Here is a 27,479-nt window from a genome sequence, read left to right as displayed (position 1 = left end):
TTACGTACGAAAAAATAGAACGCAACGTCTAAAAGTTGAAAGTTCTCGGACGATTTATCGTTAAGAAACGTACGGACACGCGTATACTATATGATCGAGAACTCGCTGTAAAATCCAACATTCCGACAATTTCGCCGTATTAATTCGAACAGGTCGGATAGGTCGAAGGAGCCTTTTTAAGAAAAGTTGACTTTTAGCGACAACCGGGCATCGATTTAACGCACAGACATCCGAAGCATAGACACTGTTATATCTTCCGTATCAGTGTAGATAAAATATTTTCCTGCTATCTGGCATGACTCGATTTAAGCGAGAGTCGCGGATACGCTTTCTCGACTCAACACGGCAGAATAGCGTTAAATAAAACGGTACTTACTTTGTGTAGAAGGCGCTGTTGCACTCGGAACAAACAAAGCTGCGTTTCCGTCCCAAACCTTCCGACCATCCCGACGATGTCGAAGCCGTGCACTCTTTCTGATGGGCGTTTAGGTCGGATCTCCTGGAAAAGGGCACGAGACACTTGGCACACGGAAACGGACGCTCTCCGGTGTGGCTTCTGATGTGATTCCGTAATGACACTTTCGTGAATGCCTTCTTGCAGACGGGGCAAGAATACTTCGCCGATGATTTGCCAGAGTTCTCGTCTTCGTTATCGTTTCGTACGATCCCGGCGTGAAGAGCTTCGTGGAAGATAAATTCCGCCTGAATGTTGGTCGAGAAGCTACAGCTGTTGCATTTCCATTCGTCTCTCGCGTCCGCTGTTTTCGTTTTATTCGATTCATCGTTTGAGTCATGGCACTTGTTTTCCCTCGTGTGCCTCGTCACGTCTTGCGAGAGGGCAAACAACGTACCGCATTTGGGACATCTGTAAACATCGATCAGGTACATGTACGACGGTTCGCGGAAATATTCCAACAATCGCAGAAATTTTTCATCAACGCGTCGCGCGTATTGTACGAAACGTCTTGACACTTCGCGTCCTAATTATCAAATCCCCACTAACTTTAGCATATCGTTGATTTTACCAGCTCGTTATATCGTTTCTGTCTACGGTATTGTCCGTTTTAACCGAAGCATCCCATCCAGAATGTTTTCATTTCTCGAAATACATACGCCAACGAAATATTTCAAGTTTTCCGTGTTCCCTACCCTTCGAGCAATAACATATCGTACAGTTACGGTTTCTAGATAAAACTTTAGTCTCTTTCGACTTCGAAGTAAGAGGTAGAATATTTGAACTAAGGACTCTTGAATGCGTATTATCGCCACTTCGATTCTCTTACCTGTAACAAAGCTCGGGGTGACTATCGAGAAGGTGTGTCTTGTGCTCCGACAAATTCGTCTGCTTCTGTTTGCAATGAGGACACTGGCGAACCGTGGACGTCGACGGGCCTTCGTTGCTTTTCCGAGCCTTCACCATCTCCTTGTGACTGGACGTTCTTCGATGTAATACGGCTTCTCGAGCAGTGGCAAAGTTCATCGAGCAGAAGGAACAGAAATAAGGCGTTGGCTGGGACGAATCGTTCGTCTCGTGTTTCTCGATCTTCGTGACGTGGGAAGACAACTGGTGACGCTGAAGTGCCACCAACGATCGAACTATTTGCGGGCACAGATTGCATTTGATTCGCTGTTGATATTCGTCCGTCGCGGTCAAACTCTCTTCGTGGCCGGTTTCCTTGATGTGCAATCGAAGTTGCAAATTATAACGGAATCGACGATCGCAACCGCCGCAAGTCAGAGCTCGCTGACGACCTATCCTGATCGGTACCGAACCATTTATCATGGAAACAACGTCGCGATGACTCGAATCGACCAGATGCGCTTCCATCGTTTCGTTGTCCTCGCACCAAAAGTCGCAAGGAGTGCATCTGTAACTGCCGGCGATCTGGAAACAGAGAATCGACGAGACGAGAAAATATCGTCGAGCATTTTTTAAATAAGTAGATACTAGATAGAAATAGACAGAATTTATACGAAAGGAGTTCCATTGTGCTCGTAAATCGAGATCGTAACGTAGAGAGAATACCTGGTCGAGCGTTTTTGCATGGAGATCGGATCGCCAATGACGCAGGAATGTTTCCTCCGTGTTACAGTAAAAACGACAAGAGAAACACTGAAAAGTGCACTGCCGAACCACATTCGCCATATTTTCTAGTAAAAAGCGACGCGCCCGTGGGCCGCAAGGATTTACACCTGCCACGCGGCAGTGATAATGAGAGAGCAAATGCTTGCCCATTTGCGTTCTTCTCACTCGGGCATGGCACATTTCGCAACAAAGTATTTCCTTTTCTCGTTTTCGCAAACTTTTCTTCGCTTCTTTCGTTTCCCCCGTTTGTTTAGTTTTCTGTCAGACAAGCATATCCGTCAGTTTTCTACATTCGTCTAAATTTCTCCCATATGTATTTATATATATATAGAGAGAGAGAGTGAAACAAAAAGACACGGGCATACAACTAAACGAGGTAATAAGAAGAAAAAAATTAAAAATTATAATAAAAAAGTAACCGAAGGAACTGAAAGAAGGAAAAAGGTAAAGGAGGTAGAGAAAGTTGGAACCGATCGAAGAAGCAACGAGACGAAAGGATAAAGATCGAGATCGTTACCTGATTACGAGTCGATGATTTTTTCAGTGCGTGCAAGTTGGCGGCACGCGGCGGGCAAAGAACGCCATCGATTTCTCGGATGCTCCTTCTAGCGTGCAAATCAGAGAGAAGATGCCTGTTGTAGACCAATCGAGAGGCAAGTTTCCTGCCGCAAGGACTGCACCAATATCCTGATTCGATATCCGTTTGCGCGCCCGGTACCCATTTCCCTCGTGTGTGTCCTGGCGATGGTTGTCCGACGTTGCTCTTAGTCTCGTACTCTTCTGCCTTCTACGAGATGCCAGTGGAAATTTTTGAAAACCACAGCTTTCGTTCGTAACGCTTCGTGGACGTATTTTTAATACGCGTAACAGAAGGCTCGGAAAAGTTGATAGCAGAGAGATAGGCGCGACAGTTGCGCGTCTGATAAAACAATTTCGACGATTACGTACCTGCGAGGCGTCCGAGGGTCGCCACTTGCCCCCTGTATAAGTCGGCGGCGGATGTTCTTGATGTTCGTCTTCGGGCTCCACGTCGTCGTCCTGAAGTTGAGACATATTTTGAGGAAGATCGTCCAATTCTGGCTTCCATTTGCCACCGATGTGACCACGCGGTGGACGTTCTCGATCTTCCCCATCGTCAGACTCGAAGTAAGAGTCATCCTCCCCCAAATCTTCCTCCAATATATCGTCCTCCGAATCCTCGTCCTGTTGATATTCGTACTCGTATCTGGTCAGATCCTTGTTTTCGTTGTTCGACACCAGCTCGGCCAACATCGTGTATTCCAACCACGTTTGATGAGCCTGTTCGATCCTTTGCGATTCTTCCTGTCGTTTTCTATCCGACTGCTTGGATTCCTGAGACGTCATCAGACCTTCCAAGGAATTTTCCGGCTCGGGCTTCACCGAAAATCCACCGCTGTCGATGTTCGTGGCGACGTTGCTCATCGATTGACTTAATTTGTTTCGGTTGCTCGCAATCGTAGGCTTATTGGACGTGGACGGAACGATATCGGGAAATCCAACGAGAGATGGCATGCAGAGATGGTCGGTCGGGTTTTCGAGCTCCGAAACTCCGGGCAACATATTGTGAAGCTTCTCTTTTACCGGCGATTCGTCCGCGTCCACCTGCGATTTCAGACTTTTTTTCCTTTTGTCGTCCTTCTTGAACTTCCTACTTTCCTCGAGCAAACCGGATGCCTTTCGAGGATTCGACTTGGAGCTACTCTGTAGCTCCAGCGAACTGAAGAACGCGTCCGCGTTCAGTATCTCCGGATAGAAAGTGGTCGGTGAAGCGGGCGTCGTGGGTGATACCCGCGCGGCTACGTTCCTGTCGTCCCGTGGCCGGCATCCGGATTGACGATGTCGTACGTAATTGTCGAGGCCGTGTATCGTCAGATGGCATTTGATGCAGAAGTGAGTGTCGTCGTCGTCCTCGTAACTTTCCATAGGTTATCCGTGTAGTCTGAGAACTGTGCGCTGTATGTACGAAATAACGAAACGAAATAAACGGCAACATCAAAGACATCGTGGCATCTTCCTTGCCGCGTCTAGTCGTATAACTAAAGTGAAACGCGAAATAGAAGAGAAAAGAAGAAAGAAAGAAAGAAAGCCGTGGGTATCCGTGAAGTAACTTTTTTTTTCAAAGTTAAGCGAACAGCAGCATAGAAAGGAAGGAAGAGAACGCGTGAACGGGAATGGGAACGGGAACAGGTACGGGACTGGGAATGGGAACGAGGACGGGAACGATATCGATGGGACAACTGACGGACCGTGTATGGATTACGCGTAAAGGGCAGTGCATCGCGTAAGCGAACCGCACCGGGCAAATTGAAGGTCCGATATTCGCGGAACAGAAGGGAAACAAGTTGACGCTTCGTACGAGCTAGGGGTAGGAAGATCGGTCGATGCCGCTTGGCCGTTATTCGGACGACGACACTTCGCCTCCCAGTCCTGGCCGACCCTCCGCCGCCCTCTGCCTCCCTCTCCCGTCCTCCCCGGCCCGTTACCCACCCCTGCTTACTTCCAACCATCCACCGCCACCCCATTGCTACCTCCCTCCCTCCTCCGCCTCATCCTCTTCCTCCGCTTCGTCCTCCTCCCTCGTCCGGACGCCCTCCGCTGCCTCTACCCCCGGCCTTGTTGCGCCCTTTCCGTTTCCCCTTTCCGAAGTCTGCGAACCGGCAGCGACCTCGTGGCTCCGTCTCCCTACACCCTGTCTCCCGTCTTTTCTCGTTCTCTCTCTCTATCTTTCTCTCAATCTCTCTCTTTCCCTCTCTCTCTCTCTCTCTCTCTCTCTCTTTCACTCTTTCTCTCGTCTCCTTCTCGTCTTATTAAACGGAGAAAACTACCAAATGAGATTTCCATCCGGCTCGAAACACGCTTCTCGCGACCTGATCGCTTAACGCGCGGATCTAGGCGGATCGTTTACTTTTGACGTGACTAAAATTCGATTTGTAACGAGATAGCGGAACTCTCGAGTTATAGGGAAAAGCTTGCCTCTTCGACGAGCGCCTTTTCTTTTCGCGTCCTCCCTTTGGAACTGGTTGAAAGGAACGCGAGTCGATTCGTTCATTCATCGGAACGATACCACTCGTCGATCGATTATCCTCGATTATTCGACCGCGTGTACCATCGACCCGAACCTTTTTCTCTGGCATCCGTAACTCTAAAATCTGTAACTATTTGGAAAAGCTTGGACAAGTGGAATTTCCTTTTTCCAAACGTCGTATCTTCGAACGATCTTACCGCGCATACACAGGTGCAACGAACGTGTGACGCAATGATTCGCCGCGATAGAACAAGCAAAGGCAAACGGAGCAGAGCAAACGCGTGCCAATTAAGTTTAGGATGGCCGTAGCATGTTAAATATTTGTCGAGCGGGGACAACCTCTCGAACAACGATATTAATTGTACGTCGTCGTGGGGAAGAGCGCGTACAACATGAACAAAGATGCGAACGACCCACGACACGGCAGAAGAGGACTAAATCGAGTGGACAGATCCGTCGAGATTTACGAGTGTTTGCCGGAAAAACAAGAAAGCCCGTTAATTGGCTAGCTGGTCGTGGACAGCATCGAGACGTCGATACGTCAATATAATATCCAACTTTGACATATCGCGCCGGAGACTTCGAACCAACCGATGGCCGCGTTAACGTTGATCGACGATCACCGATGACTAATCCCTTATTACCCATCGTGCTATGGGAAAAAGTACAGCGCACCTGCTACCAAGGAAACGCGGCTTTCCGTTCGATTCTCGCACGCGAAAAATAACCAGCCGTCGGTCTGGTTAAAAAGAACGCGAGGCCACTTTGCGATCTAACTGCAGACACGGGCAGGAAGTAGAGCCGCCGAAGGTGGAGGAGGGATGGATACTTGTTGAACGTACGAACTAGACGAATTCCCTCTGTAGCGATGCCATGCGAAGCTAAATTACACGTGCCGCATGCAACGTGAAACCGTACGATACTGCAACGAAGAACAACTATACGTGTACGTGTATGTATATGCACGTACGTGTAGTCACAGTTTCAGATATATGGAAATCGCGACTTTCGTTTCGACGTTGTTTTCGAACGATGCGCGTTCGAAATTATTACGTCGTGGATTCGTTTCGGAAAATGAATCGAACGGAAGCACGGTTTATAAACGGGATACCGAGGCGTCCCCGTTCACGACGATTCCGATCGGTGTCGCTAATCCGATCGAAATGGTCGAGGGTGTCGTACGTCCCTTCGTTCCTCCATATCAACCGCAATTAACGGTAATCAGCGCACGAACCCTCGCGTACGAATTCGCTCGACGGACCGACCGCCTTTCTCGCTCGTCTCTCTTGCCGAAATCGATCTTTAAAATACAGAGCAAATCCAATTTCACGATTTCGGCTAAACTTCGCTCTCCGTCTTTGCGCCGTAACGCGGACGGCTTTCGAGTCTATCGAACGAGATCGATTTTTCGCTCGACGTGGTAACGCGGCGTGGTCGCCTGTGATCTACGACCTGCGTATCTACTTTCGTTCGATCTGTATACGAATACTCTTAGCGATCTTCGGTTAACGCGCGTAATTGACACGGAGCAAGGACGGACGAGAACGCGTAAGAATCCGTAACGGAATGGCTAGAGACAGGGAGTCTTGTCGGAGATTTGCGAATCGAAAGGTCCGAAGAGCGTAGGTAGGCGAGATAGCCATGGACGAACGTCCGAGATAGGTAGAGCGCAAAGAGGTGGAGGTTGGTCTAGAAGGGAGATGGACCGGAGGTAGACGCAGGGGATGCAAGGTCCGGGGAATATTGAGCCGCTCCGTTAATGTTTATAACGACGTTAGACGTTGGTGTCCCCGGTAGCGCGTGTATAGGTGCCATAGGATAGCTAGGTGGCTTCGCCTACCCTCCAGCGTAGCCTCTGCTTCCTCCCTTCTCACCCTTTACATCCGCGTCTCTCATTCCCTCTTATTATCCTTCGCTCTTGTATCTTCTCCTTCTCCTTCGCCGGCTTTCATTCGCTCTTTCTCTTTCTGCGTGTTCATGTGGCCACGGTCTCTATCTCACCCGTTCCCGTTCTTTCTTTCTCTTCGCGTCTGTCGCTCTCTTTCTCAGCGGTGGCACACAGCGGTAGTCGTAACAACGGTAGCAGCAGAGGTAGTGGCAGCGGCAGAGACAGAGGCAGAGGCAGAAGCAGAGGCAACGGCAGGACAGGAACTGACATAAGCGCACGAGTGTGTATGTAGAGCACGTACTCGGGGGCTCTCCAGTTCGACGGAGTAGGCGGAGGCGGGTGGATGGGTGGGTGGTTGGGTGGTCGTGGGGACCTCTCGGTCGAGAGTATGGGTTGCGGGTGGTGGACGGGTGGATATAGCGCGGAGGGTGAGTATGTCGGTGGGTCGACGAGGAAGAGGAGAAGGGGAGGGCTGCATCCTAGCAATGGGACGAGGGAGCCTCTGTCTAATCGATGCCGCGGCGGTGCGCGCTCGCCCCGCTGGCTATTACGCACCTTAATGTCCTTTTCCCTCGCCTCCCCCCCGCGCCAACCAACCCCCGGTCTCTACCTCCTCTTCCACCTTCGACGCTGCTATCCCCTCGACCGCTTCGCTGCCTAGCCACCTTCCTCGTCTCGCCAGCCTTTCTTCGTTTCTGCTTCTCTTTCTCGCCACCGTCCTCTACGCTCTCTTCCCTTTCTCCTTTCCGCCACCTTTCTCTCCACGTTTCCCTCTTTCTCCCGCCACCTGGTTCTCTCGAACACCGAGAGGCGGCCATGACACGTGTCAATCTACCGCAGACGCCCGATCGATACCGACGGACCTCGGCTTCTCTCTGCGCTCCTCCACCTCTTTCTTCGCCCTATCGTCGACAACCACCCCATCCTCGTCCACCTAACCACCCCATACCACCCCACCCTCTTCGTCAACCAGCTCGCACGGCCAACTCTCGCCAACCCCCCCTCCCCTCCTCTTCGCCTGTCCCTCGCGACCCCTTACGACCACGCGCCACACTCCCTATACCGAACCTTCTGCGAATGCTGCCGCTGCTATACACGCTGACGCCAACCCTCGACCCATGACCCGTTCTGCCACCGTCACGGAGAGAATCGCGCTTATTTCGACTACAAAGGAGATTTCGTTTCCGAGACTTTGCCAATCGCAGCCGGCAAACGCCAGCCAACCGTTCGACGCCCTGTTCCGTCAACCTTGCCGAACAAACCTGTCTTTCTTCCATGTCGTCGCTACTCCGTCCCGAGAATCTTCCCAACTTTATCCAACCAGCGATCTCTCTTTCGATTTCATCGAATTCCGATGCTGTCTCGCGGATCTCCGTCATTTTTACCCGCCGACTTTTCACGCTCCTTAAGACGGCCTCGTTCTCCGTTCGATTTCGCGTATCGTCCACCAGCGCGGAATACGCGCAACGGAAATCTTGGCACAGCGAACCAGTCGCTTTGCTCGAGATTCGTCAGCCCGCCGTTAATCGTCAACTCTGCTCTTCGTTCGCCATCGGAATCAATTCGAAACGCTTTGCGCGTACGTTCCATTTATCTAAATTTACTTCTTCTTGTTTAAATCCTCCAACTATCGTAACACGGTCCGCTGGCAAAATCAACGTCGACGATACGCGGTGGGCGATTCGCGTCGGCTCACGCCACTCGATTACGCGTTTCGCCTAATATACTCTAATAAAAGGAAGGATATTTCGTCGGCAAATGTATATATATCTATATATATTCTCATACGTATTCTCCTATGTGTGTACGGATTCCGCAAAGTGTCAACGCGTCCAATGTACGAGCGACTTTTTTTCCACGTACGAGAGCCTATATGTTTTCCATATGCGTTATTTGACGATAATAGCTGTAGGATATTGAACGGTAAGGAGCGTGTATTCGTCGGGAACGCGAAACGTTTTCGATAGCCGATAATTCACGAATCGAACCGGAGCCGATTTCGTTACGTTAGCAACGCGTAAAGTTTATCGGGCTCGTAAAATTTCAACGAGCGCGGAAATATGCGAGCACTACGAGGAAAGAACGTTAAAGTACGATCGTATGCGTCTCGTGCCGCGCTAGGTTTCGCGGGACCGTTGATATTTCGATCGACGATAACGGGCTGATGTATCCTTCGCTAGAAATAATGCATCGCGAAACCATCAGGGAATGCGCGGACTTTGATCGCCATGAAAAAACGCAGACGCGAGTATAGCGCGAAACATTCGTAATACGATTGACCGTGGGGGGTTCGTCTGTGATTTCTCCGCGTTAAAACACGAAAAGAAATTATTTTCAAAGAAGTGGTGCCTGGTCAGCGATCGTCTCGTCTGGCAGTGGATTCTAATCGTCTACTGGCCGAGTTATTTTCGAAACTGCGAAGCTTAACTTCGTTTCGGACAGGTCTCGGTGCGGTATTACCCCTTCGAACAAGACGAATCTTGTCCCTCTGTTCTCGTGCAATCTCTCTGCCTTTGCCTCCCTTTGACGCGTTTCTCTTTCTTCCGTTCCGTCTATGTGTCCTCTTTTACCCGTTTTATTCTTGTCGGCTGACCTACGCGTGGAAACCGAGCTTTCAGAGAAACCGGAAAGGAACCTTCTACCTTTGTTTTCAGAGGTAATCCGATAAAAGAATAAAACGTCGAGATCATGTTCAAGCGCTATAGGGTACCGTTTGGCTTATTCGTTCACTTAGCCCCCTTCCTTCTTATCGGACGTTTCTAACGACATCATTTTACGAAACGAAATGCGATTAATCGGTACAAGCCACTCGGTTCTCTCAATGGAATAATTCGGCGAGAAAAAGGTACGGAAAGTTGACGCTAACATTGATACGCTATCTTGTACACGTGACTTTTTACAGGCTTCAAGAACGTAGCTTTGATAGTGTACGTGTATCATTAAACTGAACAGTACGTTTCACGTATTCATCGTGGTCGCGTGCCGGATCGAAGTCCACGTGAGGCAAATAGCGAAAGTTCTGCTAAATGTGACTTAACTTCATTCGTAATTGTTAAGAAGGAAAACATTCGAAGGCTCTGTATTGTCAACAAAATAAAGATGTGCGTGCACCAAGTATAAGAAATGTACCTTTAAACTACTCTATGTTACAGAGTCGAATGCAGATCCAATTTTTCATATTACGAGTAAGCGTTCCTCTATTTATACGCTCACCGTTGTAGGTGTCGAGGTTTACGAAAAACGCGTTGCGAAGAACAAAAGGAACACCAGCTGAAAAACAGTTTCTTCGACATACAGTTCAACTACTTTTAGATCAAACTTTGATTCGTTCTAATTTTTATACCCTGTAACCTTTCGCTTTCCAGAATTTCGACTGTTTTAATTTCGAGTTCGAGTTCCAGCAAAATCATCGACTTCGCTTTAAAACGAGTTCGCCATCGGCGTTGCATGCACTGTCGATTACGAGTTAATATTTGTTTAGAAAAAAACTAGACGATAAAAACAAGAGAAAATTAGTAAGTATCGGCTGTGCTAATACTTGTGATCGGCTATGTCAATGTGACGTTTCCACATAAATTTGGATTTAATTCTATGCAACGAAACAAACGAGTACAGCTACAAATAATCGACGTGTTTGGTGGTTAAAACGAAAGATTCCCAACGATTAACGTTCACGATCGAAGCCTATCGTATCGTTAAATGTATCGTGCAATCGTGCGTGATGAACGTTTTGTCCCAATCTACCGTAGCAGCGATCGTGTTAACATCGATTGAGCGATCAGTAGGCGGAAAAGTGGTGCTAATGCGTAAAGCGTATCATTTGCCGAATGTATAAACACGCTTGGAGATGTCAGAAACTGTCAGAAGATGGACGATAGTGGGCCACCGTAGATAGTTGGGAAAAGCGGTGTATACGGTGCTTTATTTTACGAGCTGCACTTATTTCGGGTCCCGCGGGGAACTGACTGTACAAAATGAGCAAACGTACACGGTGGACTTGTGCACTGACCCACATTGTCGTTGCATAACGGGACGTCTTTCGAAATATTCGCAAGTTTAGTGCTTTTGGTCTCGTCCACCGACGACAGGAACGCTCGTAAATGGAACCCCCGCAGTCACCGAGAGACACAAACGCAACTGACGCTTACCACGCGCGTGAAAGCATCGTTTCTCCGATTGTCGAATTCACGATCCCTCTTGTTCCAACCGACGAAAATTATCTTAACGATGCTTGGCCGGTAAATAAATGTTCTCAAATATATATATATATATATAACAATAGGGGTTATTATAGTAAAAGAGGTCGGCAGGTTGAACGCGTTTAATCATTCGGAGAATTTGATTTAACAAGTAACATTTAACAAGTACGTACTATCGACGTAGGAAATTGGTACAAGTGATATTTGACGGTAATTTCACGATAATCCTTAATTTTAGGACGTTTACGTTCGCAAATATTGGAACAGCTTTACGATAGAGCATCGCGATAAGCTGAAATCTCCTTTAACGTGGATCCTGGAATAAAGAAAAAGATTCGCAACAAAACTACTCGATGGAAACGTCACCTAATAAACGATCTCGTAAACGTCGGACCGCGAATGTCGGCGGCGTTGAATTGGTCTGACGCGCGTAGAAACGACACGATCGCTTCGCAACCCCAGAACAAAAACGGCACCACGATCGTCGAAATAAAATACTTTTTATGACAGTCGCCGCCGCTCCGAATCCCTAACACCATTGGCGTAAAACTCGGGCGTGACAATTGCCACGAATATCCGCAGCTCCTTGAAGAAATTCTTCTCGATATATAGACGCAGCGCCCTCTCGACGATACAAACGCTGGAACAATTGAATCGACCGACTGACGAAGCTTATGAGGCAGCAGAATTTCGAAATTTCATCGGATCCCTTTAATCGATCCATCACTCGACGGACTAAGCTCGAATTTCTACGGATTAGGTTCTACGCGGATGAGTTCGACGCGGATCGAGCGACGTAGAAGGGGCCGGCTACCAAAGGCGACGAAGGATACTATTTTTGAAACTACGAAGAACGATTCTCACAAAAGGAAGGAACGAGTTAATTTCGCTACCGTGAGGACAAACATTTCTCTAAAAAAAAAAAAAAAAAAAAATAAAAAAAAAAAAATAGCAGAAACACGCTCTTAGGCAAAATACAAGGTATACACGGTTTTGTAAAAAACGGAGGGAGAAAGGTCCGACGAAGGACGAACGTTGAATTGGCAGTAAATCGGGTGCAGTTTTAATTGACAGGAATGTTTAGCGGTAATGAACGCAAGGTGGAAGGAGTCGGAATAAATTGAAGATAGGAAGAGGACAGCTGGTACGATGGCAACGGGAACGAGAACGGCAACGGCAACGGCAACGGCAACGGCGACCGACAATGTTAGTGGCAGTGGTGACGGTGGCGGTGGCGGCAACGGCAGCAACGACGGCAGCTACGACGGCAGCATCGGTAGCAGGAACGGCAGAAGAAGAACAGCGCAGCGCCAGGACCGCGACTAGATAGAGACACAGCGGCAGGAGCATAAACATCCCGGTGGCGGCAGTGGTGGTGGCGGCGACGTCGGCGGCGGCGGTGACGGCGGTGGTGGCGGAGGCGGCGGGGGCAGCGCGCACGTTCCACACCGTGGGCGTCGCCATCGAGTTCCTACCACAACGGCAGGGGTGTTCTATGACGCTATAGATCATGCGGGCTCCGCCTGGTAGGCGGGCACAACCTGGTAGTTGGTACGCCAATGCTCTTTTCCCCTCGGCTCCGCCAACCTTGGCAGCGCCGCCACCGGTGCCCGCCAAAACGATCTCCGCTCACCAACTATCTATAGCCTGACGAACTCGTATCCTTCGACCTCCTTCCGATTCTTTTCCAACTCAAATCTTCGCCCCGAATTATCGTAAAATATTCCCGGACGGGGGTAACGTTCGTCCTTACTACAGTGACGGATCGAAACCTTTCGAGGAACCGAGCACTTTTCCGAAAAACAGACACGATCATAACTGCGATACCCTAGCCTCCGAACTTGTAAAACGACCGCCTTTCTCGTTCCTTCGTGGAAAGAGGTTTACGCTTTTTCGAGGTTGAGAACAGGAAAATGGGAAGGCTAGTTCTGAAACACCGATTCGCTATGCCAACCATACGCTTCGCGGGGTAAAAGTGTTCGAAGCTGTGGCACTTTCTTTTGTTAAGAATCGTTAGGCATGTATTTGCTTATATCGGAAAGGTTAGAACGGTCAGCGATTTCACACAGACTATTACTATTAGACGGTGGAAAAAATTTGCGTTACATGAAAGTCCCGATGTCGTTAGAATTCAAACTTCGAGCACGTTAGTCGATTTCGTATCGATACGTCGATTTTGTTTGCAGTTACACACGCATCGATATCGAGTCACGTTATTAATATCGCTTCAACGTTAAATCGAAAACGAATCGTTCTTACATATACGTAGCCAAAGTTATCGTCGTTAGATGTATCATTATCAGCGTTGCAACGCGTTTATCTTTCGTTTTCTCTAATCTGTCAAACGTTCTTATCCACGTTATATACGTTCTAGAAATACCATCGAACACACGACGTTCGTTCAACTTTTGAGGTTAGCTTCGAAGATTCCTCGATATCGATTTAATCGCGAAGTGCAAACGAATTCGCGATGAAATATATCGTACTTTGATAAAAGACGATTGTTACGACGCACTCACCGAACTCTGCGTGATGATCAGCGATCTGAAAGGGTTGAAATTGTCGAGAAACTCGTAGGTGTGGCTCCGTGACGCCGTAGTACGATGGCAAGCTACATCGTGAGGCAGCGCCTCTGGCGGCGGAAACAAAAGTCACTCGTACAGAGCGGTTCTCCCCTCTCGCGGTTTGGAGCGGGGCCGAGGTGGTTAGGGACCCCGCCTCCTTTCTCGACCATCTCTTACGCGCGCGAGCGCAACGTCAGTCCCTCGGGCCCATCGACGAACTTTCGTCGCACCTTTCCGGTCATTCGCGAATCGTTGCTCTTTTTTTTTCCACGAAAGAGAGGCCGCATAGCGAGATAAAGGAAAACGCGTTTGTGGCAATGTGCGATCACGTTGAAGCAGTGAGTGCATCCAGCGACGTGGAGTGGTTGTCATTGCGCCGCCGCTAACCTCTCTACCAGCCCCTTGGCCGTTATTGCCGCGGTGTCGAATCGACAAGTAGCCGAAGAAAACCGACGGTTGCGGAGAATCGTCTCTCTGATTTCGTCCGTCCATCCGTGTGTACGTTTTCCGGCTGCACCGCGAACCTCTCGTTTTTGTCTCCATTTTGTCACTGGCGTCGCGTCGATTATTCGATTCGACTGTAACTTTCGATAATCGTTCGGTTTTCCGCGAGTCGCGTATCGGTCGGTAAGGTGAACGCGGACGCGAACGCGAGTATACAGCGTGGAAGAAGTGAAAAAAGAAGTCGGCGAAGAGAGGGCAAGAGGCAAAGCATAGCAAGGAAGAGCTGGCAAGCGAGGAAACGAGAACGAGTGGAGGAGACGAGAGGGAAAGAGGACTACTACTCCTGGGGCCCCCCACCACGCGGGCTGCCGCCGCGACGCCAGTCCGTAGTCAGTCAGCGCTGGACCGCCGCCCGCTCGATTTCGCGATCCACGAACGACGGTAGCCACCACTTCCACCTCCACCTCCTCCTCCACCTCCGCTTCTTTTCTCTTTACCTTGCTCACGTTCTTGCCCTCTACCCCTGCATTCTTTCTCGCTCTGTCCCACGCTCCTCCTTTTTTTTATTTTACCTTCTTCGTTTCTCTCTTCATCGATATCCATCCGCGTTTCTTCTTCGTCTCTGTCTCTCTCTCTCTCTCTCTCTCTCTCTCTCTCTCTCTCTCTATCTCTCTCTCTCTCTTTCTCTCTCTTTCACTCGCTATCTTTATCTTTCTCGGCACTTTTCGCGATCCTCTTCTCTTTCTGTTCCTCTTTTCCACCCTTGCGCTTTCAATTGGTCTCCGAGGTATATACACACTCTGAAACGAGCACGCACACAGATGCGATCGCGTATCGGTTTCTCCCCTTGTTTCTCTTGCTCTTTTCCATTTTCCTGTGTCGAGCGAGCTTTCGCTAGCTCCGTACGTACGAACGTAAGTACGTACGGCGGAGTGTCGTGCGCGCGTCCCGAGTGGATGCAAGGCGTCGTCGCGAGGCACACGTCCCGATAGATAAGTTATCGCGCGATCGTCGAAATTCTAGATCCTCCAACGGAGGATCGGATTTCGCGCAGCAACGGCTCGTTCCTCCGTCTTCGAGAGCCGCGCGTCCCGACCTTCTTCTTTCATCGTCACCGCTGCAACTTTTCGAAAGACGCGCAAAGTGAACCCGCGAGTATCTGCCAGTGACACGGAGTCGGTCGACGATAACGCGTGAACACGTTCAAAGTGCGGAGTCGACGTTCGTCTCGTGCCGTTTCTTCCTCGATGATACACGCGGAGGAACGAACGATCGCTTTCCGATCGCTCGCGACGCGCAACTTTCAGAAGACGCCACGTTTCTCACGTTTGTCTTGGATCTTCCGTAGGTGCGGCATACCCGACGTTCTTGTAATCTTCGTTCGAGCAAGCGTTCCCGTATTTTCAAACAGTGAAGTATACCGGAAGTTGGAAAAAATCGTGCCTCGTCGATTTTCCTCGATCGCGCGATACGACAGTGATGTACACACGATAATAATCACGCTTGGTGATCACAAGATCCAGATCGAGAGTGAGCCGATAGCGTATGGATCACGAAACTTGGCGACTTTCTGGGCTGTTCAAGTGTAAACAGTGCGCGACATTCCGTGAATCTAACTACAATACCGAAACTAGAAAATATTCTCCTCGTATACGATCTAGCCGATAATAGTTGCGTTGTTCGTGCTTACGTAGTAGTGTATTGGGGCACCGATATAGGTGTGGTTTCCTCGTAAGAGAAAGAAAGAAATCGGAGGACGAGAATGACACCGATCGTCGATGCATCGATCGCAACAACGAAACGATCTATGGAAATCGCGATGAGGTAGTGCTCGTTGCGTAGACGCGTGTGGGTGACTGTAGTGCATAGAAAAGGGGAAACTTGGAACAGTTTCCCGCGGAAGATCTACGCCGGATCTTCGAGTGAGATCGCGACACACGACCGTCACATGTTTGGGTTCCGATCGACTGCGTTTAACGAGCGAAGACCTGGAGGCCACAGAGAGAATCGAGCATCCCCGAAGGACGCAGATGCCCCGAAGGAAACAGCACGCTCCACAACGTATGAAATGTAAGTGAAATATTTCTTCGTATCGTATCCTTATCGGCGAGAAAGGGCCCCGAAACGATGAACTCTGACCAGCTGAGAAAATAAATTTTCAACGGAGGTAGCGTTAGGGTGTCGATAGTTTGGTAAAAAGAATTCCGTGAAAGAAAAAAGGCACGTTGCCTGGAGGAAAATTTTCGAAAATCTCCGGATTCGACGTTCGTTCGTTGTTATTTTCCTGCGTGGTATACGCGAGACCACGTGGAAGCACGTCGCTCGATAGTACTACGAGTCGTTTTTCCGAGTAATTTCACGCGCGTATTCGTCCTCTGGGTAAAACGACGTTTTTCTCACGACCAGGAAAGCTCGCTAATGAAGAAATAAATTTCATCGATTCCACGCGTTCCTCGTTTTCTTCGATTCCGTAATCGACCGCTGTATTATTTATTCCCATGACGCGTCTAAATTATTTTATCGAGTTGTTCGCGACGCATACGTTAAACATCTTTACGCATCGGTTAATCTAAACTGACTATAAAGTCGGAGGAAAATTTTATCTTCGCTCGTAGTATGCCGTTCGTTGAAATTATAACGTTAAATCCGTCCCTCTCGTCCTCGAGTATCTAAGGAGTTTCGAACGTATCCGTTTACACGGAAACAACGTAAATTATCTCGCGTGTAGCGAACAGGCATGCGAGCGTAATACTCTTGCAAATCTTCATTTTCTTTTACGAAACGATCATCGAATAGTACCGAAACCGCTCAATGTAATAATCCTCCTTTATAAATTACCGTTCTTTACGTGACATTTATGTATGCTATATGTATACGAGAAGATTCTAACGGACGATTAATTCATAAAGTTTGAGAATGTTTTCCTGAAACAAACAAAGACACGGTACAGTGTGTGTGTGTGTGACAAAGAAGAAAGAAAAAAAAAATCTCGCTATAAAATGAAAGCAGAGCCGACGAAATTTCGTGGGCGCTGGTAGAAAAACAGCCGTCAAACGGCTAGTGGATTCGTGGGTTTGAATGCTCGACGCGCGCCATGCTGCTTTTCCCACGTGGGGAGCCATGAGGCGTAAACAAACTCGCCCCTGGTGGAGGACGCCATCTTGGTGAAGTTCTGCCGGAAACATTTACAATTCACTCAACTTGCCCTACCGAAACTCGGCCAAGCGCCGATAAATCTCGTTGTGCGCGCGCGCGGATACACGCCGCGTACATAAATCCACGGCAGTCTACGGAGTTTCGGCGCCGTAAACGCCACAGTTTTTCGCCAGCTTCCGTGGTGCCGGGGCTTCCGAGCGAATTCACCTTTCGATGACGTTTTTTCCCCGAATTCTCCGCCACGCACCGCGTCGCTTCTTCGTCGAACGTACACGGATCTGTTCACTGCGTATCGGTTCATCGAAATTCGACGAATCTTAGTCGTCGAATTTCCATTCTCTCGTTGTTTTGCTCCGCTTCGATATAAGTTTCGCTGGGTAAAACTATAAAGTCACGAGACCCATCGTACTTTTTCTCTTTTCTTTCTTCTAACAGCCGCGTAGCCGGAGTACGATGAAGCCGTCAGCGAAAGTAGGCGCGAATAGATTAAGAAACGACAAAATATACTGTGGCATTCGAGCCGTGCGGCATAGCTCGAGCTAATTTCTCCGTTTAATTTACGATGTCCCGGTGAAAGGACCCGAGAAATACGCCGATCCGTACGAATCGATCTCTCGTCTATCGAGTCGGCCATCGAGCATACGTTCGCTACTCCGAGGAAGTTAATTAGCAGTATGTTATCACGAAAAGATTGCCGCTGGATATCTCGTTCTCGTTTAGCGTGGCTAAAATTTTTCGTAAAATTATAGTCGGACGAAACGATGGATTACGTGGACGATCGTGGTAAAAAGTGGAAAAGTCGAAACAGGGAAGGGTACGTGGATCGGCAAGCGGACTCGTAGTCAAATTTTTGCGCTCGCGTAACCTTCGATCGAACGATAAGCGGATCGTTTAAAGTAATCGGTTGTGGAAAGCTCGCATTATTTATTGCCGCTCTTTTCGACTGGAGGAACGACGGGTGATTCAAGATCGCGTTAGTCTAACGCGTTGGCTATTTATCAGAAAATTCGTAGCTGGCGCAACAGGTGCAGTTTCAAGGCATCTTCTCTTCTTAATGTCCGAAAAAGTAAACTCGCGGGTAATTCGATCTGGAGCGGCGCTTTCGATCGAGTCGCGTTACATCGCGCGAACGGCAGGAAAGAAGCGACGATGCGTTTTAAAGCGGAAAGCGTAGTTGCTCGCCACGCGATCGTTCACCCTGAGAATCGCCGATAACGTCGTGGCCTTCTTAATATTCGTCCGACGACGAGTAACGTCGTCGATGGCAGAGAGGGGATCGAACGAATCTTCGGAGAAGAGAAGGCTCGATAGCGGCGCGCTAATTATAAAGCGTCGCTCGAATAGCTTCAGAGGACACGATCGAGTTGGCTACCGTTCCGTGCGTTTCTCCACGACTCGTGATCCACGGCTCCATTCATAAAGCAGGAAGAGTGCTTTAAGTTGGCGCACGCGCATCCTAACGGCCGTCGTCCGTCTTCGCTACCAGATATTTTCGGCGGTCCGGAATTATAAAGCCAGCGCGGTACTATATGGTTTCATCCGAAACGCCACGAGACTCGTCGCGAGATTCCGCGCAACCGAATGAAAATGATCGATTCGACGACAGACGGACCTCGCGTATTCAAAGCCAAACTTCTCCCGTTTCCATTATATTTAGAAACGGCTGTTTGTCGTTTGGTAATAGCCGACCTTTTTTCCATTCAGCGTACGGAGAGACGGAAATCGAGCGAATCGCTGATATTCGAAAATTGCGTGTTTCTAGGTCGTCGATTGTTTCTTTTTAAAAACGAAAACCTCGAGTAGACAAAAAGAAGGCAACGCGTATACCTGCGGCAGGTTTGCGAAACGTGGAGCAAAAAAATTTACGATGGTTTCCAACGTCCTGAAAGGACACGCGTTGCGCGTTCCTGTTATATACCTGCTTCCTCTCACAAGAAGAAATTTCCCTGTCTATCGTAATAAAAACCCTTGGTGACCCGTGGCGAACGACGCCTATTGCGTAAAACTTTCACCTCAAACAATGCCGACGCATTTTTCGGCCTCCAAGCCTCACTCCTCCGTTCCCATAAATCCTTCAACCCTGCGGAAAAAGCATGGCCGTGTCCTTTGCTCGTCCCAGGCTTGGGGTTGACGCGGAAACGAGGCACCCGCATAAGTTGCGCGACTAAACACGAAAAACCCTCCGACGTATTATCGTCCGTCCTCCGAAACACATCCGGAAGAAGCATGGGAATTGGCCTGTATGGATCGATGGTGGGAAAGATCGCGGTCAAGAACGTCGCTTCGTTTCCAAGAAATTGGCCGATACGCGTCGTCGATACACCGACGACAAATGCGCGATCGTTCTCGATGCCTAACGAATTAGCCATGCATGAAAGAGCGGAGTTCGGGGTTTCCGCGTGCAGCGTATGCAAACCAGCTTTCTAATCTGCTTTCGTTATTTCCGGTGATCATGATTCAGTCGCGATATCGCATCGACGAGCAAATATGCCAAAAAACGATATATATCTGCTGGACAAATGAGATCACGCGAGAGAACTTCACCGTTTTCGCTTCGTTGTCGGCTTTTCGCGGCAAACGTATTTCTCGAATAAAGCGCGTGTTTACCGGTATACGAACAGCGAACGAGCAGAACGAACGACGGTTTCCTTCGTGGAATAAAGTCCTGCCTCTGGTGAAAACAAATATTTTTATTAGGCACGCCTGTCGTTTAATCTCTCGCGATGTTTCGATGCAGCGACCGATTCGTTTCGAGGGGCGCGGTCGACGTACGACCTACCACGTACGTATATCGCACTTACGTTCGGAATTGCGCGTTTAGAGTTTAACGTAGCGCGAAAACTTAGTCTCTACGTAACGTAGAATAGTCGCACTACTTGCCACGCTTTCCTACGATTTGTCTTCGTAAAACGTACAGCTGACTTATTCGAATATAATCGTCGTAGCGCGTGACGCAGGAACGGAAGAGCAGAAGTTCGATCGCGTTCTCTTAACGCGAGATTGGAGTCGACGACAGCGTAGCCATCGTCGATATTCTCATTCGGAATGAATCATTTAACGCGAAGAGAGTTTTCATCGCGTTAAGCTCGAACGGGAACGCGCGCGCCCGGTTTCGCGTCCTCTCACCCTATTTTCGATGCTCGTAAAACCGGCGTCGCTGTATCCGACTGATCCGTCTCCCGATTTATACCGAGAGACGCAGCGACGAGTCGCTGCTCGGGACTAGCGCCTGCAGCCGGATCTTTCTCCGCGCCATTCTCTAAGCGGTGCTAATAAATTAGCCGGAGAAAAAGACGGCGGTACGACAGATGCCCGATGGCTGCCATAAAGGAGCTGGTAGAGACGCTCGCGGGTGGTGGAAGCACATCAAAGCGTATCCGTACCGACTCGATGCAGTACCGTTGTTTTATGTTTACCAGGGGATTTGTTGCTTCTCTCCGTTTGCCTGACAAACACCCGAGTGAGTTATATATCGCCGGTTCATACTCTCGAATAAATTCGCGATACTCTCGCAGTCATTCTTACAAAGAGGAACAACAGACCGACTCCGGTTCATTCAACAACGACGAGAATCGGACGAATTATTAATTTCTTTCGCCTTGTCCACGCAAAGGAGAAGACGAGGGAGAAAGAGAGAGAGAGAGAGAGAGAAAGAGAGAGAGAGAGAAAAATTATACAGAAAGCTCTCGTTGGACGTTGCCATCAGAACTATCAGAGTGTTGGCAGAAGCGGTATTCTTACGAATTCCTTTTCCGATTCTCTTTACCACTTGGGCGTTGATCGGGCAACGGAGAACGCAACGGCGTGTCCTCGTAGCGACGACACGGCGTGCCACTCGAAAACGAACTACCGCTGCAGCGCTTGGCGTCGAACGTGCCGGCACGCTTAAGTGACTTTCGGTGTTTGGCCTTTGCACGCGGCGAGAGTGTTTTGCCTTTGCGACAACGTTCGCTTTGCGGCTATGCTCGCGAACCAACCACCAGGCGGAGGCGGCAGTGCGTTTGACCTCTCGTTTCTCCTTCTCCTGTTCGCTCGTTCCTCTCGAGCACACACCGCACGCTCCTGCCGCCCCTGACTTTTCTTTCCCTTTGCGGCCTCCCTCGGGCTACCTGTGCCGTGCTCGCTTTCCCGTACGGATAACTAAATCGCCGCGTTGCGTTTCTCGAGACGATCGTGTAACGCGCGAAAAGTGACTCGCGGAGACGCTCGTGGAGATCGGGGTGAGTAGGTAAAAGGGCGAAACTGGGTTGGCTCGAGGGTGCGGAGAGAAAGTGGCCTGTGCCTCGGTGAGACAAAAGTCGGTCCGTGGTTGGCCGCCGTCGAGTAGAACTTACCGACACGCATCTTCCATTTCTTTCGCTCGTCTTTCCACAGAACGGATATCTCTTGAAACTCGGTTCAAACACGTTCGTCGATGTTTCATTCGGCAAACGTTAGTACTCGTTGCGTTTGTATATTTCGTTTTGCTTTTAATCCCTTTGAACGATACGATCGAGATCGTCGATAGAGAGATCGATGTTACGCGAAACGCGGCTCTCATCGAGAAGAATAATCGTGGTCGTAAAAGTACGTTCAAGTACCGAGAGTTCTACTCGCGAGACAGGAATTTGTTCAGACGTCTACGAAGGAAGATTGGAAGAGTGGAAAGATCCCGCTGGAAAATAGCGATCGCGGAATACCGAGCCAAAACTCGTAAACGCACACGCATGCATAACCGTGTTCGAAAGACGAGACGACGGAGCCATGCACGCACACTGCTATGCTTGTACGTGTAAGAATATACAGACGCGGGAAAAGTAGGATGGTAGGAAGGGAAGTACGGTGGTATCGCGGTACAGTAGCCAAGCTATTCGGCCATGCACGTACAATCTAGGTACTGTTTCGCAACGAGAAGGCCCCGAAGGGGAAGTAAGCAGTATCTCTCGAGTTTCCCTCGTGGCCCCTCGGTCCTCGGTCCTTGGTCCTCGGTTCTCGGCTCTCGGTCCTCCGTCCTTCGTCTTCTGCTTGTTGCGATCTTCCCTACCTACGTCCTCTCTCTCTCTCTCTCTCTCTCTCTCTCTTTCTCTCTCTCTATGGCAAGTCTACTACCACTGTTCGTCGCTTCATCCACCCCGACGCCGTGACTCTACACGAGTCTCCGGGGTAGAAGGGAAGATCGGAGTGGGGTCTTCTCCGTTCGTCCGTCCGTATGTTCGTCCGTTCGTCTGTCCGTTCGTTCCGTCCAGCCGTATCGTCTCGTCTCGTCCCGTCTCGTCTCGTCCCGTCTCGTCTCGTCTCGTCTCGTCTCGTCTCGTCTCGTCTCGTCTCGTCTCGACTCGACTCGTCTCGCGTGACGGCCTCGTCAGCCGTCAGCCAAGCTCCGTCCGGATCGATACGCTTGCCACCCTTACGACCCCAACTTCCTCCACCTTCTCCTGTGAAAAGCAATGCACCTACCATCCGCGCCCCTCACCATCGCCATCACCTACCCACCCTACTCTCTATCCCTGCTCGCGTCTCCTCCGCGAACCTTCCTTTTCCCCTGACCCCCGCACCTCTTCCTCCTCCGCCACCTTCTCCTCCTCCTTCTCCGGCTGCTGCCTCCTGCCAGCAAGCAGAGTCTAGTTGAGTCGAGTTGAGCCACCGGCCGGGTCAGAAGACGTCTGCTGCCCGGGCGAGCGACAGCTACCACCCTCCCCATTCAAACACCCACCTCCAACCACCCTCATTTTACCACCTCCTCCTCTTTGCCTCCTCCACCTTCGACCATCCACCCACCCCTCGACCTACTCCACGACTCCATTCTACCGCGACGTGCCGCGAGATGGACAGCCTCGCCTCACCGTCGAATCCGCACTCCAAACTCGCTCACCCCTCTGTATCGTTCACATAAACGATACGGTTCTAGGTATTGGTGAACGCCACCGTCCTCTTCGTCAACCACTACCATCGCCACTCGTTTCTCGCTACTACCACCGATGCCAACTCTTCCACCTTCTCCTACCCTTTCTTCGGTTCCTCCATCACCTCCTTCTCACGCTACTGGTACTAGCGCTACTGCTGCTACCGCTGCACCACATCCTCTACCCCTTCGCGACACCGTATCTCGACCCTCGCTTTTCGCAAGTATTCTCTCGCGTCGAACGAACCGACCGTGTATGACGGCCACCATCGTCCTGTCACCGCTCTGCTTTTCCCGTCTGTCATTCCTTCCTTCCATGGATGAACCACCTTGCCTCCCCGCCAATGAGTTTCAGATCCGGAAACCAATTCCGGTTACAAAGCATAGGAAATATTTGGAAAAATGTCTCGTAACTGCCGCTTGCTCGAGCTTTCGTTATCGAGCCGGGTTTCTTCCCAAGCTCGCAAACGCTAAAAGTCGCGATGATTACCCGTCTCTTCTTCTTCCTCCTTGGTTCGCGTCGGGTACTTCTCTGCCGCATCGGCCACGATCTTCCGTAATGAATCATTAGTAGTCGAGAGTCAATCGAAGATTAATTAATCGTTCGGATTCGAGAACCAATTAAAGTTTTCTCGACAACGAATCCGTCTGCTCGCTAGCACCGTGAAGATTCCGATTTGTTTTCACCCGTCCGGTTCCACCTAACTCCGCCTGGAAACACCGTTCGTGTCCGCGTCGTTTGCTAAATCGTCGCGATATCGAGAATCCCGAAACGAATTTTTGCCGCGCGCGATCCTTTCGATCTTTCGAAACGACATCGATCGCTCAGCTTTAACGCGACGAATCTTCTACGTTGCCACGCGTTGCTCGAAAGTTTGACGACCCGGTGATTCACGATCAACCGGCGAGAATTCTGAAAACGAACAAGCACAGATGGGATAAGCCAGGCAGAGAAGCAGTATCTACGAAAGAAAGGAAAAATGAATAGCAAAGCGGAGGAAATAGATAGCGGCGAGTAGAGGAAAGAAGATAAGATATTTCGCACGGGTGACAGTTTGCCGCTCTTGTCCTTCTTTTCGCCGGGAAAAAGGTGGACGTAACGCGCGTTGCAGCGGTCCAGCAACGAGGGAAAAGAAACTAGAAGGGGCGCGTGTACGTTGGAGGGAAACGGTTGCCGGAGACGGTTAGGCTGATCTGTCGGCTCGCTACGCATCGATTTTAATCGGCGTCGATTGTCGCGATCGGACGACCGATCGATACAACGAACGTCGGATGTCGTTGACGTGACGCGTCGTTCGGATTTCCCGTCGCGTTAATCGACCAAAGTTTCGTTGCCTCGTTGCTTCGTTTCTCTCGCAGTGCCGGTTGATCTTCCAACGATTTCGAAACGGGTCTTTCGTTCGCGTTTACGCGTCAAAGCCAGTTAGCTACGTACGTACGTTTAGAATGCGAGTGGAGAAGAACGGGATAGGGTCAACGAGAACAGTTTGCGCGATCCTCCGGAGCCATGGCCAGTTTTTTTTCTTCCACCGGGGTGACATACGGTGAAAATTATTGCCGTCGTCCGTGCTGCCCCTCTGGCCGCTCTCTGCCTCCCTCTCTACGCTACTCCGTCTCACTCCTCCGCCTTCTTGCGGGTCGGACGAGTCGGAGGCGATCCCTGCCTCCCACGATACGGCACTGACGCCATCGTAGATGGGTGCCAGCTATCTAAGGGGTGATTTCTAATTTATGAGACTGGGGCGATGTGATGAACAGACGTCATAAAGCATGTCGCGCCCCGCGTCTGTAGCCTGCCACTCCTCCTCTGCCTCTACCTATGCCTCTGCCTCTGCCTCTGCCTCTGCCTCTGCCTCTGCCTCTGACTCTGACTCTGCCTCTGCCTCTGCCGCTGCTTCTGCCTCCACCTCTTACTTCGCCCCCGTTCCCAACCCGGTTACGCCACCCTACCCCGTTACCCGACCGCCCGACCACCCGTCCAACCGTCCACCCGTCCACCCCCCTGTTATCGCTGCCTCCAACCTCTCCGGCCCTCTTCCACCTTCCGACGAACCCTACTTCCAACGCCTCACACCAGCGCTCTGTGATTTGTGGCCTCTCGAATTCTCTTCGCGGGCTTCTCCTTCCCGAAACTTTGCCTCTCTCGCTCCCTCCTTTTCTCTGCGTCTCTCTCCGTCCAAAAACCACCTTCCACTCGCCTCTTTCCGTCTCGCTTCTCCCACAGGTCTATTATCTCGCCCTCTTCATCTATCTATCTCTCTATTCGAAGCTCCAGGGTCGCTCGTCTATCCATGAGTTCGTTGAATTCTTCATAAGGGGTAGACAACACGAATGTTCTTGGAAACGATTCTATCATCCCTGTGCACGGTGCTCGAGTTATTAATTAGTTTCGTTCGGTCGTGCGTCCGGTCGTTCGCAGCCTGTCGTTAGACGACCGTCCAAGGATAGCGTTCTTCGTGGTTTTTTCTCGTACGCGTTGCGGATCGTTCACTACGTACGCAGAAGCGGTTAATCGCGAACGCGCAAAGTTCCGCCGAACGTTCAGGCGAACGGTTCGATTCTGCTTTCGATTCCTCGCTGATTCGTCCCGCGACGGATATTTCTACCGATTGACCTTAATACGCGGCATTTCGTATATAGATTCATCGATACACCGATACATCGACGATCACTGTTGACCCGCGATCGCAAACCGTTGCATCTTATGAATCCGTAATGCGCACGAGACGGAAGATAAACGTCTCTAACTGTTCAGACTTTCGGACAGTCTGCAAATTATTATTTATGAATTTAAGCAGACCATCGATGCTTGGAAACGTTCCAACGTCGAAATCAACAAAATCAGGAAACTATGCTAAGCTATGTCTAACTGCGTTAGACAGTTTTGAAAAAATTGTCAGACGTTTAATCATCGGTCGATTCGATTCTTTGCTTGCAAGTTGATGCGTTGCAACCAAGTTGCAAAGCGTCATCGAGAAATCGTAAGTAATCGATCGATCCCGGTTTCGAAGGATTTTGAAGTTTTTTAAACACCGTCTAATCCTTCTACCGTGTAAGTACGAGAGAAACTCGGACGAATCGTCGATTAATACCATTAATTTCTCATCTTAACGCAATTATGAGAAATTATTTATTCCGTGGAACGGTGAAAGTAAAGTTGAATCGAACGTAAAACCTTGGCCAGGCATTTATTCGACCGATGCTAGAAACGCAACAAATTATGACTACGACCAGATAATTATTTTCTTATTCTAAATTCTTCTACGCTTCACGTTACGCTCTAAAGGATACACTTTGAATTACGGCGGGTAATATTTCGACGTTTCTACTCTTTACTGGAAAGTGGATTTCGAACACGAACGACGTGATCGACCGATCAGGTTATATCGGCAGGTATCAACCTTCGATCGAGGCAGGTAGTTGCCAGGAGAAGACGTTCAAGAAGAGATCGACAACGGCTGAAAACGTGGCGCGGCGCGGTTCTCTCGACGCGGCCCACAGAACCTTTGTGAAAAATCGTGTTATAACCCTAATTTAATTTTATGGCCGGCATTACGGCGGATTGTGTTGTATATCGGGGCCTGGGCATAATGGCCGTATATGGCCGCGTATAATAATGGACAGGGCAGAGGAGACGGGGGAGAGAAAAGAGAAAGGAAAGGGAGGAAGACGGAAGAAAGGGGCAGAGGGTAGGAAGGGCGGCTAATAATCAGTTGTAACGCGAACCGTCGTAAACCGCAAAACAACTAGAATCGAGCATCAAACAGGGTACGGAATAGAGAGAGAGAGAGAGAGAGAGACAGAGACAGAGAGAGAGAGGCGAAAAAAACCGACAAAAGAGGAAGAGCAACGCGGAGGAACGATAGGTCCCTACCTACGAGGGTGTGTGTTTATATCTAAAGGGGTGGAAGGTGGAGTATCATTATCTCCGCGTCGAAGGGAAGAGGTCTTTTTCATTTGGCCTTTCGTCACTCGTTTCGTCTCGAGTTTGCCTGGCAAATTCCTCCAGGCTTCGTTGGGTACTCGTCAAAGCGAAACCCGTCCGTTTGGCGCCACGATACCCTTCAAATTATTCGATTCGCGTTTTCGATTTAACGCGATCTTTCCACCGACGACGGTTCTTCGCCTCTTAACTCTCCTTTTTACCATCCGGATGTCTCCGGCCGGCGAAACGAGGAGAATCAAATGGGAAGCGAGAGTAAATAAAAATATCGG

The 27,479-nt window shown here is 49.7% G+C and overlaps 2 protein-coding genes across 3 annotated transcripts in view; one reads left to right on the top strand and one right to left on the bottom strand.

Annotated features, from left to right (window-relative positions):
• The window catches only part of LOC117216310 (zinc finger protein 808), a 40,622-nt gene extending 26,487 nt beyond the window's left edge, over window positions 1-14,135 (bottom strand). The window contains exons 1-6 of the mRNA XM_033462923.1: window positions 13,739-14,135; window positions 3,035-4,046; window positions 2,604-2,873; window positions 2,027-2,344; window positions 1,284-1,885; window positions 377-865 (exon numbers count right to left, since the gene is read on the bottom strand). Coding sequence (XP_033318814.1) covers window positions 377-865; window positions 1,284-1,885; window positions 2,027-2,344; window positions 2,604-2,873; window positions 3,035-4,030 — 2,675 coding nt within the window. The 5' untranslated portion in view covers window positions 4,031-4,046; window positions 13,739-14,135. The remainder of the gene's footprint in view (window positions 1-376; window positions 866-1,283; window positions 1,886-2,026; window positions 2,345-2,603; window positions 2,874-3,034; window positions 4,047-13,738) is intronic.
• A 1,549-nt stretch (window positions 14,136-15,684) lies between these two features.
• The window catches only part of LOC117216309 (protein tiptop), an 88,670-nt gene continuing 76,875 nt past the window's right edge, over window positions 15,685-27,479 (top strand). For both annotated transcript variants that reach the window (XM_033462919.1, XM_033462917.1), the window contains exon 1: window positions 15,685-16,297. In XM_033462919.1, coding sequence (XP_033318810.1) covers window positions 16,258-16,297 — 40 coding nt within the window. In that variant the 5' untranslated portion in view covers window positions 15,685-16,257. The remainder of the gene's footprint in view (window positions 16,298-27,479) is intronic.

Source organism: Bombus bifarius, unplaced genomic scaffold, assembly GCF_011952205.1.
Source record: "Bombus bifarius isolate JDL3187 unplaced genomic scaffold, Bbif_JDL3187 scf7180000010271, whole genome shotgun sequence".
Lineage (NCBI taxonomy): Eukaryota > Metazoa > Arthropoda > Insecta > Hymenoptera > Apidae > Bombus > Bombus bifarius.
Note: the sequence above shows the minus strand (reverse complement) of the source record. Positions and strands in the feature narration are given on the sequence as shown.